The sequence below is a fragment of the Sebastes umbrosus genome, chromosome 4, assembly GCF_015220745.1.
Source record: "Sebastes umbrosus isolate fSebUmb1 chromosome 4, fSebUmb1.pri, whole genome shotgun sequence".
In the NCBI taxonomy this organism is placed as follows: domain Eukaryota; kingdom Metazoa; phylum Chordata; class Actinopteri; order Perciformes; family Sebastidae; genus Sebastes; species Sebastes umbrosus.
Window position 1 is genome coordinate 13,802,064 of NC_051272.1, and position 21,167 is coordinate 13,823,230.

The following is a 21,167-nucleotide window of genomic DNA, read 5'->3' on the forward strand; positions in this document are numbered from 1 at the left end:
TATTAAGTATGTTAAATTATTGTTATAGTTACAAAAATAATACATATTACAGAGAATTGTATTCAAAGTTCCTAAAAATAACAGGAAAACTCATCTCTGATGTAATATTAACAGGACATAATCTACTCAAAATCCATCCAAATCGCTTGTTTTACACAAAGTTCCTACGTTATTGATTTCACTATTTGGGTTAATTGTACAGTTATCAGTTGTTCTGTGCTGTTGTTATTATTATGCATTGACTATAATAAGAAATATCCAGTTTACTCAATGATAGAAAAGGGGTCCCTTAAGGATTGGAACCACTGCCCTATCCTATCTGTCCAGAGGCCTGTGCTACGAAGTGAGTTCAACATACCCAGGGTGTCTTCAACCCTGGGATTCTCAGTCTGGCTTTGAGCTTGTTCACATGAAAGGGGCGGTGTTTGCAGCATACGATCATCACAAACATGGACAAGTCAGCAGAGCGGCACATTTTACAAACCAAAAGCAAAGTAGAAAGAAACTAGACTAGAACAATACAAAGAAGTTAAACACCAGACTAATCCAGACTAATAGTAACACAGTTGAAGCTGCTAAATGCAGGAAGGACAGCTGGCAAAAGAAAAATTGCCGATGTGTGAATGTGTAAATTAACAGACTTATTAATTTAACGGAACACTCAAAAGTTAGATATAGCCATCTAAATGGTGCAGTGATATATAAATAGTTTCAGAAGTGTAATGGATGAGTTAATTACACTTCATTCTGTCCTTTGACAAAGTTGTGGCGTGTATGATTATTTCAGCCTTCTTTCAGCTGCGTCCCCGACTCCGGCGGTGTGAAACGGACTTGACAGCAAGTAAAAAAATAAATATAACATAATTCAAAGCGGTGAGCACCTACAGCATAAATCCAGCTGCCCTTCCTGCATTTGTCAGTTTAAACTGTGTTGCTTTCAGCCTGGATTATGATTTAAACTTCCTCATATGTGTGTTATCATACGATCCGCACACCGAGCTGTGATTGGTCAGTAGGCGGTGCTTTTATACGAGTTGATCTCTTATCTGGAACATAAGATGCTCCAGGGCAGGTTATGTGTTCAACATAAGTTACCATGGCGATCTACCCTGGTAAGATGTGAACCACCGTCGTAGGACAGAAAACCCAAGGTTAACCCTGAAGTTACCTCGCTAACCCCAAATCCTGCTTCGTAGTACAGGCCTCTGGTGACTGGTAGGTGTAACGTTGGTCAACCAAAATATAGTAAGCTAAATGCACTCAGCTTGTTTATTTAAATAAGACTTTGCCATCTAATGTTATTATATAATTTGTTTAAATTATTAAATTTGCCTGATTTAATGTCACAAACGTTACCATGTCCCAAAAACATACAGTACTACATTGCATCTTCAATGTGTGTTTGTCTTTTTCAACTGCTTATCAAAACACAGAGAGAGAATCAACAAAATTGCCAATAGCTGAACCAAAGTGGGCTAAACACATGGTTAACCACATGCGCTTTGGTTATTGAATATACCTATTCAAGTCTACGATGTCTCGACAAGAAGCAGATGGAAAACTTCTTTTCGTAGCGCTGGTTAATTAAGATCTCATCCTGTACAGCTTTAAAACCCAGATTACAAACTGACAGTTGGTTCCTCTAAGTGGAGTGAATCGTACCTCCAAGGCAGCAGACCTCTTCCGCAGCAGCTGTTCAATTTTCCTGGCTGCTCTGGCCACCAGCTCCTCTGCGTCGTTTTGCTCCACAGTGTACAGGTGTTGGTTTCTCAGAAAAATCTAGACAGAAAGAGTAGAGTAGTGAGCGGGTAAAATCACACACGTATTTGATGATGTCCCCAGCAGTGTTAGAGGTGCTAAATTCGATATTCAGAGCATTAATATAGCAGCAAACAACTATATGCTATGCAAAGATATACAGGAGTAATAGCGTCCTGAGCAGAGAATAGAGTCACGCTTCCTCTGTGTGTGTTGTAATCCGAGCTTCTTTGCGCTTTGTTTACATAGCCGGTCTGGCCATGTGTGCATGTTAGTGCATGTGAGTGCATGTGAGTCACAGTGTGTGTGCTCCACTGGCTAGCTAATTGCCGCTGCTATGCACTGCGCTCTTACTGCGGTTACCATTGATAACGCCATCCCGACCCACATCCCAGGTAAACACTGTCCGTCAGCGCTGTTGCCGTTGTTTGCACCGTTCGTGCTGTTAGCACCGTTAGCTGCTAGGCCTCCAGCCCAGCACCATGTTGTGTGCAGGGTTTATGCTAGACTTTTTTTTGACGGTCAATATGGCAGTTAATATTCCATAATTCCAGCCATATAGAACAAATACTGGACATGTGTTTTAAATAGCCATATAGTAGCCTACATTTGACATAACTTGAAAATAAGTTAAATAAAGAAGTGGTCTACAAAATAAAATAATAGGCTGGTCGGTCCGAATTCAACGTTTGTCAAATTCAAAATAGTGTTGTGTGACTCGTAGGGCTGTAGCATACCGAATAGCTTGAAGCTTCATTCATAATATTGACATTCAAACTATTATCATTACTTTACAGAAACATTGCTGCAATAGTCCACCTTCTCTTCTCCTCTCTCTGTCTCTTCCTCAAGCATGCACACACTCAAAGTGAGCGCGGCGCCCCACTGCTCATCGTTTCGGTAACTGTCTCCGTCCAAAGTCCAAAAGTCAAAATTTATTGAAGAAACATAGACGTAATTATAATTTATATATCATCATTACAGTGGCTTGGTCCGAGCCACTTTCGCATTTACACAGTCTGCCGGCTGTGTAAGAAGACCGTCTTTTTTCACACACAGAACGGACAGCCAGCGGACCGCGAGGAGATATTCGCTGAATTTGACAAAAAAATTAATTGGATTAGAATCACAGCGGAGCAGCGGATTTAAACTTTTCTATAATATAAGTTTATTTTTAAATTGTCTTGGCAACATATCTTACAATATTAGGCTATTAAATATGCTATTAATTACTTAATTAATTAATTAATTTGGCATATTTCCCAATGGACATTTTGGCCATTGCTAATTTAATCTGCCGCACAACTACACGTGATAGCGGGCTAAAAGCCGGCATATGCCAGCTAACGTAAACCCTGGTTGAGAGCCGTGTGGAGGCAATCCCTAAATCATAGATATGCTCTGAACCGAATCGAAAACTGTTACCCCAAAACCGTGATATGAACCGAACCATGAATTTTGTGAACCGTTCCACCCCTACTCTTTATGCATGTGTGTGTAGCATGTGGGTGTTTATACCTGAGTGAGGCTCTTCCCAGCTGTGGCCGTGTCTGCCAGGGTGACAAGCTCTTTCTGCATCTGATCAACCCATTCTTTAATCCTATGGGACAAAGCAATGCACACAACCAATCTTAATCGCAACCAGTTTAGAAGAGACATCACAAACATTTCACAGTGCAATTAAACTGTCAACAATCAAGTTATCTTACATCTATCATCTAACAAGACCACCTGGACAAACAAGGCCAAAGAGAATCACTCTGATGGGTCAAGCAAAAAAGCCAACCAATCAAATCTCCGGGAACAAATACAATGGCATCTAATCAAACACGTGTCATTGGGTGTCAACCAATACGATTGCTTTCTGAGAGTTCAAACATGAAGTCAACCAATCAGCGAAGTGTCAGCCAGTGTTGTGACCGATGACAGAAATGCGAGTGGACAGGCGAGAGGTGGGAGGTGGCCAGGACCGACGTGCTTCTCTGTATATCAAAGAGCTCCGGGGAAATCAGGTCCAGCCTGCTGGTGGCACACACTGGATTATACCTTCCTCTCGTACTCCTCCAATCATCTTGTCAAACCACAATAAGCTCACAGCATGCATTACAATATACTGACATAGTAAATCACTGTGCGTCCCGCCTCCACAGTGGCCGTCGATAGAGATAGACGAGAGGAGAATGTCAAAGACCCTAGACATTATGCATTAAGTGACACGGTGACTTCTAAGAATTATCGGACTCATCTAGAGGCGCACCTGTTATGAGAGGCTTGCAGGAGCAAAATACTTGTGTGCATGTGGATGCATTAATTCACCATATACACTGCCATGCACGCACACACACACACAGGCACACTGAGACAGTGCCATTAATATTGTATGAGAATGATATCAGGTTGGCATGGGATACAGATGCTCTCATTGCCATGCGTTCACACTAGCACGGACTCAGCTGCGATCCTCCCCAACGGCAAAGAGACATATCACATATACACACTGAGATAAACATAGAAAAACAGATATGCACACCCAGTAAATATTCCTCAAGAATTGGCAGTGCAGCGGTGTATCATGCGAGTTACAGCATGTGTGCAAAACATCAACGCTCAAAACAGCTGAGGGAGGTGATGAGATGCAAACAAAAAGAGAAAGGTACAAAAGATCAAGAAGCCAGAAAATATATGGGAAAGATGCATCAAGGACACAAAATCCACAGTGGAAGGGGAAAATACAAGAAAGATGAGACACTTTGCAAGAGCCGGAATACCAGGGGGGATAGCACAGTGTGAAATTGTTTAGGAAAAGAGAGGCTAGGTGGAGATATTAAAGCAGGGTCAGCCATAATTCAGAAGCTATATTCCCAAAAACAGATGTTTTAGAGATGTGGGCGACACTGTAGACCGAGGCTTGGTAGAGCTTTACGGCTATGTGAAGGAAAACTGACATAGATGTCCAGCTACTCTACTGTATGTTTGGGTGATTTAGAGCCAACGAATGGTGTCTGGGTACTGCTCCGGTGCAAAGGGACCAGTGGAGCTGGTGATCCGCAGCCATAAAAGCAGCACGAGATTTGTTTTTCAGTTCTTAAAGATTGGAGAAACAAGAATGGAGAATACTGTTTGATGATACTGTATTTTAGAAGCAGTTTAGTAGCAGTTCTGGCGCTTTTGATCATATCACATGATCTTCATAAGCAGAGTGAGTATGCCCTTTTGTCATGGACTTGTATATATACATATATAACTTTTCATTTCTTCTCATGCATGTTGGCTTAAAAGCCTTAAATGGTGAAGTTCATTATGGAAAGTTTGATCTGCTGATGAAGATTATTTGATATGATCAAAAGCTCCAAAATAATAACTAAACAGACCTAGTAGAGAGAATGTTTTAAATATCTGTGTGACTTATTGTGTCACAGAGAGTTGGTAGTCGGCGTTACCAGTGTTAGGCAGTGTTCGAGCATTCACCGATTAGATTATTTGCCCACCGCCCCCACCGCAGAGATTAGGGATGTGCATTCAAAGCAAAAATACTATTCGAAAATCACTGGAAATTAGTTGATTATTTTTGAAAATTGCCGCATAACCCCCCCCGCCGTGTATGAAGCCGTGTAGAGGATGGAGAGGTCATAGCCAGTGTACGACACAATGGCGCCAGGTGGAAACCTGCGGCCCCGCAGTGAAAGCTCAACCGGATAGGCCAGACACACAACCATCCAACGTTCAAGATCAAAGTAAGCGCTCCACATATATTAAGCATCATCTTTTCTTGTAAAATGTCCGGCGTAAACAGTAACACCGGTGTTGTCACAAGTAGGGATGTGCATTCCAAGCAAAAACACTATTCAATAATCACTGTGAGTTAGTCGATTATTTTTCAAAAATCACCACATACGGATGCATAATACGGTAACTTTTTCTTACAGTAATCTGTTAATTTATGGGGTTCTCTTATTCTGCCGGAGATACAGGTACTGTATGTATATCCAATGTGCATTTGAGAGCAACACAACCAGTCAGATTCCTTATAATAAATCAAATTCTTTATGACTCTTGCTACAGTAGATATACTAACTACAACTATGCATGACATGTTGAGAAACTGCCAGCACTCTCTTCTCGCCTCTCTTTCACTCTCATCTCTCCTCTTAAATTCTCTTGATCCTCTTCTCTCCTCTCCTCTGCCCCACCCTTCCTTGTCCTCAAATCTACCAACAGCAAACTGATTGTAAGGTATTTTAGTGGACCTTGGACCCCTAAGCTCTCAAAGCCTCAAGTATTGACAAGTCAATTGTGAGTTAGAGTTTATGTGTTTGTGAGTGTGTGAGTTTGTGCTTCCAGGGACTTGACATTCAGAGAAGCAGAGGGCCGTCTCTCCAGAGTTTAGCTGTGAAATCTACTGCTACCAGTGCAAATCTCTATAACAAAAACTCCCAGGTGCTGACAAATGGATGAGACAACCCAGGCTGTGGTGCAGTCTGTGGCCAATGTGTTCTTCTGCACATCCAATATGGATGACATGGACTTTTTTATCCAAAATCTATTTAGCATATCTTGGAGGGTCTCAGCTGCAGAATAGCTCATCACAATACTAAATCCCTTGTATGTGTATTTGCTCTGTCTGTGTGTGTAAATACCAAACACTGCAATGTGCAGACAAAGAAGTCTTGACTGTAAAGCACTGACTTGGCTCATTATATACAGTAACGGACCATAAAATAGAAAGTTATGCTACTACTCCCCAAAGCCGTACGCCTGTTGCTTTATATGAATATTTGCAGTCAAATCCCCTTGTTAAATTGACCTTAAACGGTCAGATGTATTATCCATAGGCACGGAAATCCTCTGCACATTAACTCCTCATCTTTAAATCACTCCTTTCCAACCATCCCTTCAGGTCCCAACCTAGTTTAATGGCGATGCTTCATAAATGCCATAAGGTGAGGCTTGCTCTCAGCCTGTCATGGTTGATCTATGTAAAGTCAGATCACCTCCTGCATGTAATGGATCTCATTTCAGCTCTTTCCATACGTACACAAATAGACGAAGAGTACCTTGATTATTATCTTATCACACGTATAATGTAAGCTCTTTTCAATGGCTAACATAACATGGTGATTCAGAGATGCCTAAACAGTAATAAAGTAAATTGTTGTTGAGCTGAGGTAGCTGTTTTCTGCTCTGGTTGCTGGGCTTTGATTACTGCAGCCTCTGGTACAACGCTGGATAATTAAACACACACACACAAACGCACATACAAATGGCAACTGGGTCAGACTCTGCCCTACATTGTTTTTCAGACACAGGAAGAGCAAATGAGAGCAAAAGAGAAAGAGAGGCAGAGAGACAATACAAGAAAGAGAGAGACAGATGTTGTGATGTCATCACTTTGGCACTAGATAGAGTAATGAGCTGGCCCATCATGTGTATCTCAGTGGGCGGCTGTGCTAAACTACAGTCTAATTACACATCATTACAGAGGCAAAGACAGAAGTCCAGACAGCAAAGTGGAATGAGGCATGGAAACACCAACAGTGATGCACCAAAACAACCCGCGGTGCTCTGCTCACACTCTGTAGCCTACACACTCCAACACCCAAGTGGCCAATTCAGTCCTTTTACAGCCTAAAAAGTACCTTGATGTGCAGTGGAGGGTTTATGGATCAAGCTCTGACCAGCCCGGCACCCTCTGTCTTTCTTAGAACAATTATCGCCTTGGATTTGCAATGCATGTGGGCCTGATCTGATTCTGAAATATTTCTGGCACAGCCAACATGACTTCATTGTTACAAACTCCAAATAATCCCACATGATCTGGTGTATGTCCCATTATTGTTTGTTTTTTTTCACTTTGAAATGTTGCTCTAGACGTCTATTGTAGTGCAAAATGTTTTGTCTCCAGAGTAGCTACTGGAACAACAGAGCTATTTAGGATCGTAAAGAGACACAAACCCAGCTGGTTACAGTTTGTAAAACTACCTTTACATAATCAGTATGTAGCGCCTCAACACTCAATATAACACCTAAGTTGCTGTAACTATCTTTAGACTGAAATGACGGGGTGTCTGGGTTCAGCGGTTTCCTAAAGTAGCTACCATGAAGGTTTACCTGATTTGGGTGAAACTTAAAATACCCAACAACTAAACAAAGAAACTGTCAAACTTAGCAGTGGATGCATTAAAGTTGACAATGCTCTATTTTAAATAACTGAACCCAGACAAGTATTTGGAAAGAAGGGGAATTACAATTTAGTATCTCCTTAGGCAAGATACTGAATCCCAAATTGCTTCCAAAGGCTGTGCCATCGGTGTGCGAGTGCGTGTGAATGATTAGATCCTGATGAGCAGGTTGGCACCTTGTATGATAGTAGCTCATAGTTGCCAACCCTCACGACACAACTCGGTTTGAGCTGCACTCGTCGCACATCACAACGCGCGGTAACGGGTTTCACAGCGCAGTCGTGCCGTTGTCATGTTGTGCCTGAAAGTGCCTACAGTGAGTGAGAGATGGAGAGATAAAACTGAGAGAAAGAAATACTAAAGCAGGGGCAAAAAAATATGAATGAATGAATAAAAACTGATGATTAGTTTACGCCAGAGATTCACACAAGTTCACACCAGAGGGGCAAATTGTTCTGTATTCTTTCCTGTTTATTAAAAGTAAAATTAAAAGTATTTAAGATAAAAAATGCTGTTGCAGTGTACTTATTATTTTGCTATTTGTATTCTCTAAAAGTCACCAGAATGCAGGAAACAAAGTCTCTGAAACCTCCAGACCCCTGCTTTCATTTCGAAATCCTCCCTATTTTTGAGGTCTCAAGGTTGGCAAGTATGCGGTAGCCTCTGCCATCAGAGTATGAACGGTGGATGTTGACATGTAGCGTAAAGCGCTTTGAGTGGTCAGTAGACTAGAAAGGCGATATATATAAATGCAAAAATGGAATTGGCTTATACCAAAATATTACAACACTAGGGATGTCACGAGAACCGATACATCGGTACCAACTCCGTACCGAAATTCAAAAAATGTGACGGTACTCGTTTTACTGGAGCGGAGGTACTGGAGACGCGATTCTTCCGGATCTAATGGGGGCAGTATACGCTTACATGAAATGAAATGAAATGAAATGAAGGAAGAAGAAGAACGCCGTAACAGCACGGAAAAAAACCCCAACACAAGACGTGAAAGATGGCACCTGCTGCAGCGATACCTCCGCCTCAACTCGTTGAGAAAACAAATAGTAAGAGTCGGGTATGGAAGTACTTTACGTTCGAGGCGGATTTACAATGAGTAATAATCGATTTTCAAAAACCAGTATGCAGTGCAGTAACGATACCGTCGTACTTTTCTTTCCAAAGGAGGAAATACTTCCAATTTAGCAAAGCACCTTAAAGACAGACATCCAGACAATATGGTTTGTTTTAAATACTTGAAGGCCACTGTTCTGTTTTGCAATGTTAATAGACGTTTCTTTTTATTTATTACTTAAAGGCTACATGTCTGTTTTTTGTAATGTCCAAATGTTTTAATAAAAGGAGTGCGTGTTGAATTGCATGGGATTTATTGTTTTTTTTGTTTTTTTACCGTGGTATCGAATTGGTATCGAGAATCATGTAAATTCACTGGTATTGGTATCAAATACTAGATTTCTGGTACCGTGACATACAACACACAGGCAAAATCCCTATTCCTCATCCCTTTCACCACTAATGTTACTTTTCTATAGCAAACTAACCTGATAGTGGGCCCACACACACACACACACGCAAATAATAAAAGTTGCAGGCCTGGGGGGTTGCTTACAATCGTTATTCTCAACAGAGCAAAAGCACAGAAAGTCCCACTCACAGTTCAGCGAAAGTCCTGGAGAAAGTGGTCTGAAAGCTGAAACCAGAAGGCAACTGGGTGAAATCCTCTTCAGAACGAAACACCAACAGTCACTTCCGGTCAGAAAATGGCGTCAAGCTCGTAGCATCTAAACCTCCATGGCTGTTTTCGAAACCGCATACTGCATACTACTGAGGAGCGCAGTATGCATCCTCAGTAGTATGCAGTATGGAACGTAAATCGGTTTATTTTGTAGTACGCGAGGCCGAGTTTCGCGGGCTTCCGGTTTTGGAAAGCTTAAAAAAAAACTTAAAAGTTACGGCTTTGCTACGGGTAAAGTTAACGTTAGTAGGACAGATTACGTTCGTTACAGATAGACAGTAGCACTTATGAATTGCTGTCCTTACATTAAATTAGAAAAATAATGTTATTTTTACATTTATATTCCTCCCTGTCCACCGCTGTCACCGGGATGTTGACGTCCGTCATTTCCGCCATTACAAAAATTTCCAAAAAGTGACCGTCGCAGCGCTTTGCATTGTGGGATACAGTAGGCGAGGTAGACTGGTCTGATGCATGCTGGAGAATTTTTCCAAATCAGTACGTCATCCGGGTATTTTTGGCATACTGGAGATTTTGCTTTTGTTCGCATACTGCATACTACATACTACATTTTGGCCAAATCAGTACGTACTACTAGACTAGTATGCGGTTTCGAAAACAGCCCAACAGGTGTCTTCATCTTAGTGATGGGAATTCAGGCTCTTTTTAGTGAGCCAGATCATTTGGCTCAGCTCACCAAGAAGAGCCGGCTCTTTCGGCTCCCAAACGTCTTTTTTTACCACTTGCCTTTTATATTTCAGCCAAATTTAGCGCTGTTTTGACCTATGATTAGTATGTGTGCACATATATCACTTAAATTATTCAATTTAATTATACTAAACCTTATAATTTCCTGAATACCGTAACTTTACATGCTGCTTCGTTTCCGACTGTCACTCATCTTGTCTGCTATTCGCGCACTACACTCCTCTCTCTCTTTCTCTCCTCCTCTCCCTCCTGCTCTGTACCTGTAGACCGTCAGCGCGCCGCACACCCCCGCCCCCCCCCTGCTTGAAGGTATGATCCTTTGTCTGTCATCACCTGATTGGTCGCACGGACGTCATTAACACAACATTCAGTCACAGTCAGTGCATGGAGTGCCCGTGGCGCGGAGAAGATCGTCCTATCATTCTGCCTTGAATTAATTAAAGAAAAAAGAAAAAAAACGGCTCTCGGACGGGAGCCGGCTCTTATCGTTCACTTAAAAGAGCCGGCTCAAAGAACCAGCTCGTTCGCGACGACACATCACTACTATTTAAACGGCCCAACAGGCGTCTTCATCTGAGGACCAACACAGCTTCCCCTTCATCGTGGGGGTCTGGCTGACCTTGAATCCAACGCTGGGTCCAAGCTCAATGACCTCCGACCAATGAGCACACAGGTGTCACTGACTGACACCTACAGCGACCAATCAAACAAAAGAGCTTCTTCTTCTTCTTCTTTGGTGTTAATTGGCGGTTGGCAAACCATTTTAGAGGTGACTGGACTGGAGTGTGGAGCAGTAGATTGGCAGGAAAAAAAATAAAAAAATAAATAAATATAAATAAAAAATAAAATAATTAAACAAAAACAACAATAATTACTATTATTATTATTATTATTATTATTATTATTATTATTATTATTATTATTATTATTAATAATAATAATAATAATAATAATAATTAAATTATCTCCATTATTCCTGTTGTCCTTAAGTAATTAATTAGAAGATTGTGTACTTTCTTAGATGTCTTTCCTAGCAGATTCCCCATTGTAATATTTCCATCATCTACTCCTGATAGCAATTCCCTGATAGCTTTCTTTGTCATATTTGTTGCACTCTATAAGAACATGCTTGACAGTTTCCGGTTTATTACAGAGCGTGCATAGTCCAGTTGAACAAAAGAGCTGAAACCATAGCCACAATATGTGTTCTTTCTTAATTAGTTTAATACCCACTGTTTGCATTCAATTCTACATCCTACCTTGTTTATGACTTAATTATCTTAATCTCTCAGTTCCCCTTCTTTATTAAACTAAATTACTTTCAGTTTAATTTGCATTACGGAATTTTTTTTCATCCAACTTTATTGGGGACTAACTTGTCATAATTCCTTATTTTACACTGGGGCTACAAGTATTTTTCCCTCCATCCATGTGATCGGTGTAAATATTTGATGAATGGAGCCATTCCATTTTCATTTCTTTTGGCTCATTTTGTCTATGTTCAAACACCCGATTGCATCTCATCATCATTCACACTCCGAACAAAAACAACTTTTCCTACAGATATAGGCTATTACAGCCCTGTTTAGATATATTCCTCTCATATCCCTATGTGGTATCTAGCAATGCAGATGGACAGGTCAGCAACTTAGAAGACAAACTTGGATACAATCATTACTGATTATATTTATATTTACTTATACAGTATGTACTTGTTATTTTGCATTGATGTGCTCAACAGTAAACTAGGGAATATTTGTTTGCAAGAAGGATTATCTTTCTTGTGTGTGTTTGTTTGTTTGTATTGCAACAGTGATGAACAAAAAGGACTACCTGGATCTAGGCTGCAGATTTTCCTCTGCAGAGGATTCAAAAGGAGAGCCCTCCACAACCTCCTCTACTTTTAATAGAAATTGAATTCAGCAAGCAATCCAGAAAGATCGAAGGCCACGGACATATAAAGATGGTGACATTGAATGGTCACCATCACCATAGCAAACCTAAAGCAGTATCAGCTTCCAGTGTAATGTGCCTTTAGAACAGATGCTGGAGCCTGTAAGTATTTCTAGCACTCGCATCCAAAAGAACCATTTCAGGTCTTCATGCTGCAACCTATGGAGAACATGACAATGGACAGTTCACAAGGTATATTGTATGTATTGTATATACCTTGTGAATAGATTTTTCCTGCATGCTGCACTTAATAGAATTAACTTTGAAACATATTCATACACTCACTCACTCACACATTCACACTGAGCAGCCAGTAGATTTAGTACAAAGGGCTGTTAGCTGTTGAGTAGTTCTTTGCTTTCACCATTTGGCCGCACAAATACAGGCATTTTTCCTGTCACTAATTGTGTGTAGGCGATACCAAAGGGTTTCCATTAAAAATTTATATTTCCTGCTTTAGCAGATACAGCAGTAGCTCTTTGACATGTAACTTCAGGGTTTGAATATCAGGAAGAGTGTCTCTGTAACTTTATGTTGGTGCTAAACTGACAATAAAGTTGTATCGTATTGTATCATATCGTATCGTATCGAGTCGTATTGCATTATGCTGAAAGGCATTTTTAATATTCAGTCTGTCATAAATGGGGTGGACAAAATATTAGAAATGTTTGACAGATGCCAATGTTCGGGTCTGGTCTGGTGACCAAAACCTTTATATATCAAGTCAAAATCTAATAAAAATGACTGACAGGCAAATTGTGTTAAATGTGACAGCATGCAGACTTAGTAGGTAACTGAACAAATACATGTGCATTTTCATTATTTTACTGCCACTTTGGATAATGTATCTTAAGTAATGTCCTGGTTAAATAAATAAAAAATAAAAGAAGTATTTAATTGTGGTTATCTACATTAATAGATGTAGCCTAAAGGTGTAGCCCCACCAAATTTATAAACATAGAACTAAAATCTGCTATTTCCCCCCAAACAGATTGATGGGTGTTTAACAATCAAATAACAGTTAAATCTAATCTAATGCTGTTAAAGTTTTGTTTATAGTTGCAAAACACAACATGCAGATTTTTTTCCATCTGTTGTATGACTCAAACTTGGAATTATATGTGAATATAAATATAAATATAATTGATATGCCGGCTAAATCACTCTGAGAATGACATAATCGTCTAACATCAAATTTAGCACTACACGGTACCAATCACAGCTGTGGAGGCACTGGTATAGTTCTTTATATGTAAGGCATTGATGTATGTATATATTTATATTAATATTAATATTTTTAATATCTTTTAATCATGACTTTTTATAGTGCTTCCTGTATTGTAATGTATTATATGTAATGTATTGTTGTTGTTTTTTCTTTTTTCTTATCTGGACATTGAGTCTGCAATAAAGTTTGAATTGAATTGAAGAAACAGTGGCGGAAGAAGTATGCAGATTATTTCAGAAGAAATACACTGTATTCACGGTTCACAATTTCGCAATGTTAGTTGATTAAAAGAACAAAAGTATTATCAGCAAAATATGATTAAATTAAGAGACGTTAAATACATCATTATGCAGAATGACCCCTGCCAGTACAATATAATGACATAATATTATATTTTAATTTTGTTACATCAATAGTGTTTCAAGTAACCACACAAGTGTCATTGTTGAATTGAACTGAATTGAATTGAATACCTTCAATTCAATTGAAGGTATTCAATTCAATTGTTTTGTGACAATTGTTTTGTGACAATTCAATTGTCACAAAATGACTGGTTGGGCCATACATGCCGTTGGGTGACTCTTCAGGTGAACAATGCAAACATCCTGAATGTAAACTATATATTTCAAGATAACTTGTATGAAAAAGGAACTTTTAAAAGTGTAATCACTCTGATTTAAATTAATAATAGCGTTGTTTTTGCCATATTTGGGCAGCAGAACATTGTTTTATTATTACAGAGGAATGAATAAACCACAAACTCGTAAAGGACCACAGACAATGGTAACTTTTGTCATTTCCCATAAAGGAACAGGATCTGTATTGTAATGTATTATATGTAATGTATTGTTGTTTTTTCTTTTTTCTTATCTGGACCTTGAGTCTGCAATAAAGTTTGAATTGAATTGAATTGAATTGAATGAATACCTTCAATTTAAATGGTCATAAAATGACTGGTTGGGCTATACATGCTGTTGGGTGACTCTTCAGGTGAGCAATGCAAACATCCTGAATGTAAAGTAGATTTCAAGATTTGTATGGAATTAGCCATCTAAATGCAAAGGAACATTTTTTAAAAGTCTAATCCCTCTGATTTAAATGAATAATAGTGTTGTTTTTGCCATATTTGAGCAGCAGAACATTGTTTTATTATAACAGAGGAATGAATAAACTACAAACTCGTAAAGGGCCACAGACAAATGGTAACTTTTTGTCATTTTCCATAAAGGAACAGGACCAGACGAAGCCACTTTAACTCATCAACAACTTCACAGTGGCACACAGACAGACATCCACAAGCAACATTTATATTTTTAATTTCTTTTAATCATGGATTTTTATAGTGCTTCCTGTATTGTAATGTATTATATGTAATGTATTGTTGTTGTTTTTTCTTTTTTCTTATCTGGACCTTGAGTCTGCAATAAAGTTTGAATTGAATTGAAGTGAATTGAATACCTTCAATTTATGACTGGTTGGGTGACTCTTCAGGTGATCAATGCAAGCATCCTGAATGTAAATTATAGATTTCAAGATAACTTGGAATTACCCATCTAAATGCAAAGGAACATTTTTAAAAGTCTAATCCCTCTGATTTAAATGAATAATAGTGTTGTTTTTTCCATATTTGGGCAGCAGAACATTGTTTTATTATTACAGAGGAATGAATAAACTACTGCCACAGACAACTTTTGTCATTTTCCATAAAGGAACAGGACCAGACGAAGCCACTTTAACTCCTCAACAACTTCACAGACAGACATCCACTAGCATCATGAATCACAGCCTGCTGGAGGCGAGCAGCCGGAGGAAAAGCTGAACTATAGTCTCCCTTCAGGATGACCAGTGGTGCATGAATGAAAGCAGCCCACTATCACTGAGACACACCGTGAGTGGCTCATTAAGTCGCCTCTAATAGGCTACTTTGTCTCCTAAACAACGAGCACTTGCAACAAGGAAGCTGCTGCAAATGGGATTATAGGGGTTTTTATATACTTACATGAGCTGTGTCGGGAACTGCGATGCCAAAGAGCCATCCTGCCATACCAGGACCAGAAACAGCCAGACTCGCACCCTGCAGGTATCCATTGGAAAAGGGTTGGGGGAAATTCCCCGACGCGCGTCAACACCAAATGTGCTCCTCTTCCTCCTCTTCCTCCTCTTCCTCCGCCTCACCGCCGGTGAATGGGAGCGGTGAGCAGCAGCAGCAGCAGGATGAGTGGCAGTCTGTCTCTTCCTTCACAGATTAACCAACCCTGACACCTCTAATCTGATCAGCCGGCCATCCGGCGCTCTAACAGGTACTGAAGCTGGAGAGCTCTCTCAGTGTGCATCTCTCTCTCTCTCTCTCTCTCTCTCTCTCTCTCTCTCTCTCTCTCTCACACACACACACACACACACACACACATACACACACAGTTGTTCCCCCCTCCTTTTCAGTCCAGTGGAAAGAAAGAAATCACATAGCACGTTAATGCTCCTGTTATCTCTTTTATATTGTAGCCTAATATGACTTTGTGTCAGTGATACTCTTAATTAGTGACTTGACTGACCTAATGAAATTTCTCCATATAGCCCATTATAGATCTATATACTGTATATTCAATATGCTTTCCAAACTATACTGATAAATCCATAGAACCTGTCAGCCTGCCTTGCTTTATTTGGTGTGGTGCCACAAAATTATACTTTAAAGGGACTGTTTGTAAGAATCAGAAATTGGTTGTAACAGCGACACCTGTGGCCGTTAAAGGGACTGATTGTATCTTCTCACACGTATAAATCAATCCGGGTCGGTGTCCCATGCACGCTCGCGTTCTCGCGCTCGCGTGTGGCTACGCTGTTCAGACTCAGACTCCAACACAAACTACACGGAAGCACCAAAACCTCTTGTATATCTAGTGAAGCCCGTCTGTTAAACAGTGTTGGCCGCGGTCGGAATACGCGGGGGAGACCGTAGCTTTGGTCTCCAGGGCCGGAGTCTCTGCTGTACTCTGCTCCTCTGCTCCTCTGCCTGCTTGCCTTCACTCAGCTCGCTCCACCTCACGTGCATGCACGCACACTACACACTGCAGAAGAGTTCGTAGCTCTGAGAATATCTAGTGAATGTACAGTGGAAGTTTGTGCAGAAATAAATGCTGCAGCTCCTCCAGACCAACAGAGGCTTCCCGTGTCTTGTGAAGTGACGGGGCTCTGCAGTGAGAAACGTTATCGTTTCTGACCCGGTGCCGGTGTCTCCCTCCGGCCCCGGTCGGGAGGCTGAAGCAGGAAAAGCCAACACTAGGATCAGCACTGATTCATGTAGAGACCTTCGTCTGGTCAGCTAACATTACTGACAAGCAGCTGAAATATAGAGTGATATTGTGGTTTTAGCTGACGTGTGTCGCCTCACGGTTTTGAGCGATGCTCGTTCATGTCTACTCTGTTAACAAGCAATTTCTGATTCTTACAAACAGTCCCTTTAAGTCAACGAAAGTCAGTGCCCTGTTGCTCGCGCTCGCCCGTGTGCACGCGCTACCTGAATGTGAGCGAGCATCCACCCTCTGGGTATTGTCATGGGTGTGGGGGTTGGGATATCTATCAGTCCAAACATGCAGTGGATTGTCAGAGTTGTATTAACAAAATTCAGGAAAAAAAACTTTTTTACAAGTGAGACTTAGCCAAGACAGGGTCAAATAGCAGCATCCAACACATACTGTAACAACACAACAACATTGAATCACGGCAGCAACAATAGGTACGACAAAATACATTACATCATCATACAGTGCATCAACAGGGCAGCATGTTGGTCGTGTGTTTGCTATTTAATTGAAACAACTGCAGCTAGCAGTGACCACTTCCTTTATTCTATGTTTAAAATCATTCAAAGAGATAAGGATCTCAAGTTTAGGCTTGGCCTGCAGATCATTCCAGGACCAAAGTCCATAGTGGAACAGGGTGGTTTTGCCAACTTCTGTACTGATAGAAGGCACTTTAAACTAAAGTGTGACCTTAGATTATAACTGTTTTGCAGAAATACAAACTTCCGGTTTAAGTAAGGTGATCTTATAAACTAAAATGTACCAATGTTGTAATCTACGCGGAGTGAGGGATGACCATCCTATGCTGTATACGGTACAATGATGGGTCCTGAAGCTAGGAGAATAGTGGTAATGTTACAAAATACAACCAAAACACTACAATGTATGAGGTATTTTTTCAAAAGGCATCACTCTATGTGTGTTTTCCTTCACTCAAGTTGTAGAGCATTCCTTATTTGGAGCAACAAATTGTTTTTTTTACCTCCCTATAAAGAAACACCTGCTAAAAGGAGGGTCTGACCACAGGTACACACACAAACAAGCGCACGCACACTGAATACAGATGCAGGGTTTGGCTCTTTAAAATGCCCTACAACCTTTCAATTCCTACAACCTGGAGGCAGCGAGGGATGGGAGAATTTACTGGCTTTGATTGCACAATCTTTGCCAGGCGCTATCAGTCATCCTGGTACAGCGTGAGTGGCAGCGAGCAGAGGAGCCGTCCCACATGGGAATCAGTGCTGGTGTGACAGATCTATTGATTGCACACAATCTTATGGGCAAAGTACAGTAAGAGCCCAATGAATCTCGGTGCCATCGATCATACCTGTTTTATAAGATTGCATTTGCGGCTGTGTGCGGCGCGTCCTGCACATGAATGTATAAATTATAGAATATATGGAATATATATATATATATATATAGCTCCTGCACCGCTGCAGTATAAAGATCACAGTTTCTGTCACATTTTAAATTAAGAGCATCAACACTTTAATTGAATAATTGAATAACAACGCGAGAACATAAACCTACTGTGTGTGTGCGTAAGTGTATGTGTGTGTGTGTGTGTGTGTGTGCGTGTGTGTGTGATTCAGGCCTGGAGGGAGGGCAGGGCAGCACAAGCAAGGTGCTTGGGGATTTGGTTATCAATTGTTGCCTGGCAACCACACACCATCTCTCGTGTCCTCTCACACTCCCCTCCTCCCTTTCCCCCCCTCTTTCTCTCTTTGTCTCTCCCATCCCCACCTCTCCCCCGACTCTCACTGTACTGCACTGTTGCCCCACCCCCCCCCCACACTCAGTTTCTCCACTATCCTCATCCCTTCACTCCCCGACACGTCACCCTCTCCACATTCTCTCTCACCACACCTTTCTCACACTCATTTCCCCCAGCAGAGGAGCAGATGCACCTGCTGATGGGATGGAGAGAAGTACGTGAATGGTGAGAACTGGAGAGGCGGCGTGGAGTGGATGGAGGCCTCTTCTGCAGACATCCCCATTCAATACTTTTTTTTTTTTTTATCAATCGGTAACATCTCACTACACTACTGAATAGGAAGAGGTGTCAGACTAATGCCTGCGCTGCTACACCTCTCCTAATGTCAAATCTGAAATGGATAAAAGACCGGAATAAAACTAATGCCATCTGCGAGACAGACCCTGAAAGCCTGAGGCACTTGATAACACCAATATATTCCATAGAGTCTGTAGGATACGTGACTCATATTGCCAATTAACATTCATTTCACTTGTATAAAGAAAAAATCATAACGCAACAGTTTTGCTTTACATATAAGAATAATAAACTCTATGGTCTTGCATTTTTTACTCCACACAATTCTTAATAATGTAAGCATAACTAATATTTAAATATATTGATGGGTCCAAAATGAATAAGCACATGATACCATTTTAAATATCAGCCTAATACAAGTAGGCTGATCCTGTGAACCACCCCGTGGACATGGACATCTCTGGTAATGATGTTAACGTAATAATGTGTAAAAGCACCACTGGTTCAGGATCAGTTATACTGCACAGTGTAGGTTGAGGTTATTTGATAGAGGATGCTGCCATCTGGAGGTTATTCATTAAAATTACAAAATCAGTGCTGTTAAAGAATTATGCTTTAGTTGCACTTTTACTAATTTATTGTAATTTTTGGTAGCACTTAATTTTACAGGTCCACAAATTTCATGGTAATTAGGTGATAATTAGCAAGTAGCCCATTTGAAATTTCTTTGGAATTATACTGCCAAATTACCCCAATATATACCTAAAGAATTATCAAAAATGACTTTATTATAAAGATTATTTAATAATTATAAGCTGAAATAGCATATAAATGTTAAAATAGGGCCCTTAGGCTTGAGAAGCAGCTGTGCGCTGCTCTTCATCGGAGGTGGAAAACCAAAACTAATAGAAGACACTTCTGATCAGGCACAAATCCCAAACCCCAAACCAGATCTCGACACATTAAAATATGAGACTGTGGTACATCAGATAAGCAATGTGTGGTAATGACAAAGGAAGGCAACCTGGAGCATTGTAGACTAAAGCCAACACAGCAAATACTAGGAACTTTCATCAAAAAGTGCGCAACAACCTATATGAAATAATTAAAACCAAAGAAAAAGACATTCGCTACTAATCCTATCTTCTCAAAAAGAAAACCAAGAGAAAAGTGTGCAAAAGAAAATGACTGCTCACCCCTGCAGCACAGTGGCATGCTGTTATAATATATACTATTCAATAAAGCAATAAAACACAAGAAGAAGAGTACTGAATATCAACACGGCCGTGATTCAGTCGTAGGGACAGAGTGACGAAGAAATTCCAAATGCAAAGCTCTTATTATAATTATGAGTGTTATTCCGGTACTGTTCTCTAATACCATCCACTTCTTTTAGACTCTTTAGGATGTTCTTCTCTACAAGTCTCAGATGTGAGCTTGAGTCAGCTCTGCCTCTGAGTGGTCACGTCTTCACATTACAGCTAAATAAAGCATCAAAGGCACGACCAAGCATGGATATGTTGCTGCATGAATTTGGGTCCAGGTTCTACATTACAGTTGTAAATGCACTGACTTTAAACTCAATAAAAAGAAAGGCAAAGTATGCCAAGCACATAATGATATAATAGATAAAGCTAATACAGATGGTGATATGAAGGGTAATTCCACCACCAAAAGATCATTAAAAGAGTAAATGTGCTATTTGATAAATGAAAAAAGATTAAAAAAAAAAAAATCTTTTATTATATTACCGAGAATAAATCATAATTAAATGTGTAAAAGATAGACTGCACCACAAAATGGAAGCAAGGCTAGGTCTGCCACTTTGTGTGCAGCTCTGTTAATAATACATCCACATTTTCAAGTTCCACAGTGCATTTGAATGTTGTTGCACTTAATTGTGAACTTTTGCTTCCCTCATTAAAATAGCTATTTGCAGAGCAAGAGGGCAGGGTCCACAAGGAGCAGAGGATCAGAAACTAAACGCACTCAACCCTTAAACAGGTCTAATTAATAAATGATGATTAAACTACTCTAAGAAGTGTTGCAGAGGGTTACTTTCTGACTGTTAATATGCCCTTTATAAAACACAATGTGTATCGCGTTGGCATCATCTGGTGGTAGCATCAAGAATGACACTGAGTCCAAATATCCACTCCGACTATTATCATTGAAAAAGTAGTTTGATCCTTATGTAAGAATAAAAAAATGTCAGTATACATCTTCAAATTTCAGTTTTCCTAATTCAAAATAAAACCAAGCTCCACTCTGCAAG

General features: G+C 40.2%; 1 protein-coding gene across 3 annotated transcripts in view; it reads right to left on the bottom strand.

Moving 5' to 3' along the window:
• Positions 1-15,914, bottom strand: part of LOC119487239 (voltage-dependent calcium channel subunit alpha-2/delta-1) — a 79,984-nt gene extending 64,070 nt beyond the window's left edge. For 2 of the 3 annotated variants that reach the window (XM_037767949.1, XM_037767948.1), the window contains exons 1-3: positions 15,576-15,912; positions 3,277-3,358; positions 1,663-1,779 (exon numbers count right to left, since the gene is read on the bottom strand). In XM_037767949.1, the coding sequence (XP_037623877.1) occupies positions 1,663-1,779; positions 3,277-3,358; positions 15,576-15,664 (288 nt within the window). In that variant the 5' untranslated portion in view covers positions 15,665-15,912. Of the gene's footprint in view, positions 1-1,662; positions 1,780-3,276; positions 3,359-15,575 lie in introns of all 3 variants that reach the window. The other variant, XM_037767947.1, reaches the window with a different exon arrangement.
• Between the last annotated feature and the right edge of the window lie 5,253 nt (positions 15,915-21,167).